Consider the following 8,406-nt stretch of genomic DNA (forward strand, 5'->3'; position numbering starts at 1 on the left):
ACTCAAAGAGAGTCTAAGAATAAATTGATTCATTAATGGTCATAGAATGTTCAAAATTGGAAGGAAAAAAATTTAACATGATTAGAGTTAGGAGAGTTCTAGGAACACATTGATATTATTGCTATATGAATATGATAGGCCTAAGTTCAACCATGAGTTTGTGTCAAATTTATTTAATATGGCATAAATTTCAAAAACTCACAGGAGCCTATATAAGGTGTGAAATCAAGCATTAAGGGCATGCTTATACTTAGGAGACTCTTCGGAGTGTATTGGTCTTAGTTTAACTTGAATTTGATAAACCTAAGTCCATCAGAGAATTTGGACAAAAATTCACTAATAATTGTATAGGGTTCAAATTTAGAAAATTTAAATATGATCAAGTCATAAGAGTCCCTAAAATACATAGATATTGTTGTTAAATGAATATGATAAGCCTAAGTCCATCAATGACTAGATAATAAAATTACACAAAGGGCAGCTTAGTGCATGAAACTCTCGTCATGCGAGATCCCGGGGAAGGAACTAAAGTAAGAGAGCATGATTACACTCAAAATAATCTCAAAAATACATTATCTCTAATTCAAATTGAATTTGATAAGTCTAAGTTCATCAATGAGTTGTCAACATGGTACAGAGTCACGAAATATATTTGTGTTATTGTTGTCGAATAAAATATAATAGGTTTAAGTCTGAGTTTGTATCAAATTTATTTAAGGTTGTATAAATTTTAAAAATTCACATCAGCCCATACAGGGTGTGAAATCGAATTTAGAGTGCATAGGAATATCACACTTTATCACTCAAAAAAGAATAAATACAAGATGATTAGAATACAATACCTAAAAGGAAAAAAAAATGAATTCCAAATCAACATATTACAATCCCTCAAATCAGTGATCTCACTTACTGATTCTATTATTTATCATTAAGTCTAATTAGCAAAATTACCTTTTGGCAATGCAGTTAATAGAGAAGTATGACATTTAGAATTTAACCAGTACAATTCAGTAGCAAGAGTCATTGTGAGACTTGGTCAGGGCCTTGATCGTCTTGGTAGTCCTCTCTAGGCAACCAACACTAGATGGCTGGAGCAGGCCCTGTGACTCCCCATATGAATTCCAGCAGAAGGCCTCCCTGCGATCTTCGGTTTCATTTACCAGGGATAGCTTGATGTCCTCCAGAGCAACTCCAGTACATGGCATGCTATCACTGCAAGCTATATGCACAGGTTCAAAGGAATAGGTCCCTGATATTCCTCTGTACATGACCTCAGAGATGGCTACTGCATCAGTCTTGTTTCTACACCACTTCTTGTTGCAGTAGTACTGATCAATCACAATGGGCGTGTCGACATGATCAACTCTAACATTGGAGAATGATACATTCTTCACTGATCCTATACCACCCTGCAACATAGGCTAATTTCAAAGTCGGATAAAACAAAGTTCAGTTGCTTTATGTAGTAGAATAGCTGCCTAATTACCTGCCATGTTTTAATCCTTACTCCAGATAGAGCATTCTGAACAAGGATATTTTCGACAGAGATGTTAGAGACACAGGCCAAACTATTTCCTCTCCCAAGTCCTCCCACACTGCCATGGTTTCATATGTTCAGTAAATGAGATGGTAAATCTCAATTCAGTGTTTTGGGTTCTTCACCTGATCCCATGGCTTGGACTGCATCTGATATGGTGTATGTGGACATTAGAGCATCCGGTTTGTATTGATACGCAATCGTCACCTTTGAATATAGAAGAGATCGAATTTTGTTACTCTAGTGGCTACTTTTATCTCATAAAAGTTTATTCATGCTTACCGCATCCGATATCAGAGTGCTTAACTTCGACATCGTAAGTATTCTGAAGGTGAATACCATCTGTGTTAGGACTGTCTTTCGGCGAAGAAATTGAGATGTTTCTGATTATGATGCCGATAGAGTTGTCAAACTTCAGATGGCACTGAGGACTGTTGATGATCTGAATGCCATGAATGGTCACGTTGTAGCACTTGTAAAACCTTAGGATCTGAGAAAAAGGGCATTAGTTATATGACTTGTAAGAAGGCAACAAGAAGCTAGTGACTTATATGTCATACAGTTGGCCTCACAGAAGACTCATCTTTGGTCTCTTTCTGCAATACATGCCAAGCATTGAAATTTTCAGTCACATATAATGGCACCATTAAACATACACACACACACACACACTTAAAGAAGCCTAAGTTTGTTTCCTCGACCTCAATGTGGTGGATTTCAGAGCTATTCCACAGGACAAAACCCTGACCATCTACACTGCCACTTCCTTGTAAGGTGAAGTCATGAAGCCATTTTATGTTGATCCATTGTAAACGCTTGGATTTTGCCACAGCAGGAGGGGCTACAAGAGTCCCATCTATCTGAAGATTACAGGTTTATTCAAATATCTGCAAGAGTAGGTCATTGTTGTTTACTTGGGAGGAAATGAAGAGGAAGACCTGGAGAATAAGTTGAGGCATGCATGGGCCCTCAAGTGTGATCGGTTTAGTAAGAAATGTAAAGCCTGAAGGTATCTCAACTGTTGCTCTAGGGACCAAGCAAGCAGCTTTCCATGCTGCTTTAAAGGCCTGCACTTAAAACACATGAGGCTTGGTTAGCTTAACAAGTTAGGGAATTACTCAATTGTCTATCAATCAAAGAATGGCAGGCTTGAACAAACCAAAAGAGAACAAGGGTACATTCTTACCTTTGAATCGTCAGTGGTTCCATCTCCAGTAGCACCATAAAGAAAGACATTAAAGGTTTTGGAATGTGGCTTGTAAGAACTGATAGGAAGATCAAGCTCAAGTTCATGCCTTTTAGCTAAACACTTCAATGGTGATACGAAGGCCAACAAGAGTAGAACAATGGAAATAATTGAGTAGTACTGCCTTCCACCTCTCACGTTGCAACAAGACATGATCCTACAAACTAACTGGCGCTTTCTAACTTCTAAGTTTCAACTTTCTATCTTCTCTAACAGGAACCTTGAAGCAGTTTATATAGCATTTGAATTACTCCCCATATATATACTACGATCACATTTTATCATCAAAGATTGCAAGCTAGGGTTAATTTAAATTGCTGAGCATGTGTTATCATGGAGTAAAGATGCTGTCGAGCAAAGTGGGTGGGCATGGAGTGTATCTCAGGTAATAATTACATGGGAAGTGATGCACAGAGAATTGTTTTACTTTGCAAAGTGCAAAAGAGCCCAATTATATATAATATATAATATATAATATGGAGAAGTCTGAAAAGTCCTTATCCGCAAGGTCCACTTTGCTTTTATGCCTCTTTAATTTGAGGGGCTAGCGAGAGAAAAGATAAATTATACTGAAATCCAAATACTTTCTTTGGTTTAGCTATAGTAAAAAATCAGCGGAACTATAAAAAGAAATTAATATTTTTTTACATAAAATTGAGTGGAATAAAATTTTCTTTTCTGTCACATGGCCGCGAGCTCGCGATATGCTACTGCAAGTCTCTCGTAATTGTCATGGTGACAAAAGATAAATATGTTCACTTCAATGTTTCCATCAATCCGTCTCAGAGTCAACACGAATGAGATAAATCACGTACGACTACTAATATTTGGAATAATAACTATCACATAAGAGAGATATTTATCTCAACTTTATCGAGATTCGAACCTCAGACCTCATGATGACAATATCTCATGCGCTAGCCACTAGACCATCCCGAAACAACACCTCTCGCAACCGCCATGAACAACCTTGCACTTGCCTCGCCAACCGTGAATGGCCACGTAGCTGTTTCTTCTCTTTCTTTATTTTTTTTTTCTTTTCTATCTTAAGGAATTTTTTCACATTTTTTTTCTTTTTCAATCCATATTAATTTGGAGTAAACAGTAGCTGATTGAATAAATACCAAACATATGAAATCTATAACTTAAAAGAAACCATTAAGGAAATTTAGACTGAAAATTTGTAAATGTTTGTCACTTGCTGGATGGAGACTAACAATCTTTTTTTTAAAAAATTATTACGGGATACAAATGAAATTTTATATTTCTTTACACAACATCAGAACCTTGGTAGTCATTAATCCTGTCAATTAATGGCTATTACTCAACCATTTTATTGGCAATTACTATTAATGTGTTTGTTTCATACTTGAGGTAAACAAAAAAAATTAATCCAAGGAGCAAAACATTAGTTGAGTTACTTGAGCAATTTTTATTCCGACTAGTCCAACACTCAACGCGCATAAGTCATACTCACATATAAGTCAACTAAGTTTAATACAATTCGGATCATGGATTTGCACAACCTATGGGTGCATGAGTACGAGAGATCTTCTCATATATACAAATTCATAATATCTATGGTTATGATTAATATAAACAAGTTATGTTGTCTTAAAAACTTTCAATATGGACTAAAGTTCAGTACATCTCAAATTCATCTAATTTTCATTCAATTTTCCGACATTAATGTATGGGCAAAAATGACAGTAGTTTTCGTGAACTCTATAGAAACGGAAGAACATTAGGCATGCTATTAGACCAAATTAGACTGATTGGCGCAATTCGCTAAGCTCAACTTCATTCAGTGGATGGGGATGAAGAATCAGTTCAATATAATGTGACCTTTAATTAAATAGAACTACATAAATAATCATGCTTGCTTTTAGATTGAGAGGTGGCAAGCACTGGACTGATAGCTCTCAGTTCTCAAAGTACAAATCTAAAGTACATTTGAGGGTCAGAACTGAAGGTGGCAGTATAATCTTAGAAATGTACCTCATTCTTTTTCTTCTGGGTGGGCTTCATGTTCAGAGGATGGAGGAAACTAATATGATTTGTGTTCAGAATGATATTTTGACAGCTTTGTTCGATCATGCAGGCCACGGCACATGCACTGGTGTACAAGAGGGAAACTGTTGTGGGTGGATATGTCATTATATGATTAGGACAGATTGAGCTCTTGAGTAGCAAGGTCATGGGCAAGTAACAGCTGCAAACTCTATATTTTGAAATGTCATGTTTGCTGCTTAGGGTTAGTGTCCAGATTCCCTTCAAATTGCAGAAATAATTCTTGCAGATTGGATGCAACTCTATCACCCCCACAACTCGACAAGTTTTTGCCATTTATGCGCCATATCGTATCAGAATTTGTTTGTTCATATTTAAAGATGAAGTGACAGTATCTAAAATATGCAACCGACAGGGAGCAAGATCCAGTCAACTGATTAACTAATGGATTCTCTTCATTGTGATATGTAGAAGCTCCTTGTATAAGCCCCCCTTCTAGCTTCAAAAAGATTCATATATAGAGATTCGTGAAAATAGCTCTGAGCTAGCAACTCCATCCAATGAAGTGAACCAATCCAGGAGAAAAGGGACAACCAATTGAGCTTGTCAAGTCAATCTTAATGATGTCAATATCATGTTACCCCTTATGAGACCAATGAACCATTCATTTCAGAGGCCAATTTCTCTTTACTGTCACACCAACAATGGCTCTGAAGTAAGCAGTGAAGGCCTCAGCACTCCCTTCAAACCATAGCACCATCAACCCACTACAAAAAGAACAGTAAATTTGTGACAAATTTTGCGATGAAAGTTACAACAAAAATATTTTCATCCCCAATCTACCATCACCAAATTTTATGACAAAATTATAAAAATTCATCTCAAATTTTGTGATGAATTTTTTTCATCTTAGAATTCGTTGCAAATCTACAACGAAAACTAATTTGTCTCAAATTTCATGATCTCAAATTTGCGACGAAAATATATTTTCGTCGTATATCGGCGATGAATTATTTTTCGTCACAAAAACATTGCATATTTGCAAAGAAGCGAAGTGAATTCATGAGAAAGAAAATTTATTTTCGTCATAAATTTACAAATATGTGACGAAAAAATATGCAAAAATGCACATGTTTTTTTTGCAGAGGATTTTCTTTTTCATGAATTCACACGGCTTCTTTGCAAATATGCAACATTTTTTGTATTAAAAAATAATTCGTCGTCTATCTGTGACAAAAAAAAATCATCCCAGATCTAGGACGAATCTTGATTTGTTGCAATGATATTACGATAATTTTACAACGAAAATATTTTCATAGCAAAATTCTTCACATAACTCAACTTTTTAACATAACCACTCTATTTGTCCATTTATCATGTATACGTATCATATCATCAAATCCAATCAACACATCGTACAATTAACATCCAAAACACATCCTATACAATTAACATCCAACACATCCTATAATTAACATTTTCAACACATCATATAATTAATATTCAAAAAAGTCATACAAAATGAAATTCAACGTGAAATTATCATATTCATAACTACAAGTCATACATATCATATCCATAACTACAAATCATGTAACGTATCAAAGTTCAACAACAAGTCATTATTGGTGCGGGAAGCATCAGACGATCGAACCTGAGTTTTGATAATGACAAAGGGTTCAAAGTTAAGGTTATTTGTGGTCTAACGAGTTTGAATGTGATTGTAGGAAAGTCCTAAATATTCTTAGGAAAAAGTCCTAACTGCGGTTAGGCAGGTGGACAACTCTAGGGGGTGGTAACCCTAGGTCCTAGGGGGAGGTAACCCTAAGGCGGAAAGTCTTGGCGGGACGAGAGCTTGGGGTAAAAATCCTAGAGTCGGGGACTCTAAGTTGAAATCCTGGTGTCGCGAACTGATGGAAGTCTGGACGGGTCGTGGAGTGAACGTCCGGCATGAAGACCGGAAGCTTCGGACACTGAGCAAAAGTCTAGTTGGTCTAGAGGATCAATCTAGCAACAAGTAATCTCTCCTGAGAGGAGTAGGTGAGGATGCGTTCCTCGGTGAAGGAACAGTAGACGTGGTTCGACCTAAGGTTTTCGGAGAAAATTTGAAGTCAGAACCTGACAGTCTGAAAGCTGTCAACTTATTTGTTTCATATTATTTAACTCTGTTTTGCAGGAAACTAATAGTTCTGCAGGGTCAGACATAATCTTGATCGGTCTACCGAACCCCAGTACACAAAGGATCAGAATTTAGCTCTCGGTGAAGGGTTGACTAGAGGGATCGATCGACCGAACCTCAGGATCGGTCGACCGAACCTAAGATAGACAGAGACTTGGTCGAGCGAGTTGATCGGATTAGATGAGGCAGAGACCATCGGTTGATTGGTTGATCGGTCGATCGAACAGAGGGATCGATCGACCAGACGCAAGCGCTATCCAGAGAGGCTGCATTTGGAAAGAAGGTCGGGCAAGTTCAGCAGCTCGATTGACCAAACCAGGGGATCGGGCGACCGATCCAGGTCGAGTCAAGGCTTGATCCCGAAGATCAGGAGATCTGGATCAGGCTTGAAGCTGCTGTAAAAAGGGGTCTCGACTAGCTACTTCGAACAACAATTCTACAAGCAATCTTCGAAGCTGCGCTCTACGTCGAAATGACTCAACGACGCTCAGCTACTGTTCCGACAATCGACGACTACTTCCATAATCTTTATTGTCGGTATAATCTTTTTAAGTACAGTACTTGTAATTAATCTTGTAAAGATTTCTGGAGCTTATAGTGATTGCCCATCGAAAGCACTCTCACGTGCGGACCTTGGAGTAGGAGTCGCCACAGGCTCCGAACCAAGTAAGCGCTTGGTGTTTGTATTTTGTTTGTCTCTCTCTTATTTCCGCTGCGTATTTACTTTGAGTTTACTCGAAATGAACAAATTAGCCATGAGCGTTATTCACCCCCCTAGTGCTTTTCGATCCTATAATTGGTATCAGAGTGGGGTCGCTTCGAATCGGTGAAATCACCATTCAAGCAAATTTTTATGGTATTAATTCTTTTATTTTATTTAATCAGAATTAGTATAATTGCCTTATTCCAATCATTTTATCGCAATTTAGAATTCATCTCTCTCAAAGCTAGTGCAACACTACTCGAGCTCGCCTATTAAATTCATTATCCCGCACTACTAATCCAAGACAAAGTCTTGGAACAAGTTTTCTCGTTTTTCTGTCGTGCTAGATTTTTAAATGGCCCACTAAGAAGGAAATAGCACTGCACGCCCTCCCCCTCTTCTCTGGTGAGGATTTTGGCCACTGGAAGAGCGGAATGGAGTACCACCTCAAGACGCAAGTCAAGATGTGGATAATCATCCAAACTGGTCTCGAACTTTCACTCGATGGCGTTGGAAAGCCAGTATCATGCGTGAACTGGGACACCAGCTTGATGAAGAAAATCGAGGCCGACGCCAAAGCAACCTGCACCCTTCAATGCGGCTTGACTAAAGAAGAGCTGAACCGAGTCAGCCCATTCTCAAGCGCGAAAGAACTATAGGAGAAGCTGATCGAGCTGCACGAGGAAACTTCTGATACAAAAGTAAGTAAATGTGATTTAATTTTGAATAAA

At 37.8% G+C, this 8,406-nt stretch overlaps 1 protein-coding gene across 1 annotated transcript; it reads right to left on the reverse strand.

The window, feature by feature from the left end:
- Nucleotides 1-1,007: 1,007 nt before the first annotated feature.
- On the reverse strand, nt 1,008-2,936 carry LOC122048754 (polygalacturonase At1g48100-like). The gene is made up of 8 exons (XM_042610280.1): nt 2,724-2,936; nt 2,476-2,604; nt 2,239-2,397; nt 2,098-2,133; nt 1,820-2,027; nt 1,663-1,744; nt 1,487-1,595; nt 1,008-1,409 (listed from the first exon to the last, which is right to left on the reverse strand). The coding sequence occupies exons 1-8, from the start codon at nt 2,934-2,936 to the stop codon at nt 1,008-1,010; spliced, it is 1,338 nt and encodes a 445-aa protein (XP_042466214.1).
- Between the last annotated feature and the right edge of the window lie 5,470 nt (nt 2,937-8,406).

This window comes from Zingiber officinale, chromosome 2B, assembly GCF_018446385.1.
Source record: "Zingiber officinale cultivar Zhangliang chromosome 2B, Zo_v1.1, whole genome shotgun sequence".
In the NCBI taxonomy this organism is placed as follows: domain Eukaryota; kingdom Viridiplantae; phylum Streptophyta; class Magnoliopsida; order Zingiberales; family Zingiberaceae; genus Zingiber; species Zingiber officinale.

What these genes read in the sequence shown, in the direction of transcription:
- LOC122048754 (XM_042610280.1), bottom strand. Translation starts at nt 2,936, where the DNA reads ATGTCTTGTTGCAACGTGAGAGGTGGAAGGCAGTACTACTCAATTATT. An exon ending in GAACCACTGACGATTCAAAG is followed by an intron (nt 2,605 to 2,723) that starts GTAAGAATGTAC and finishes TTTTAAGTGCAG; the next exon opens with GCCTTTAAAGCAGCATGGAA. An exon ending in TGCCTCAACTTATTCTCCAG is followed by an intron (nt 2,398 to 2,475) that starts GTCTTCCTCTTC and finishes TGTAATCTTCAG; the next exon opens with ATAGATGGGACTCTTGTAGC.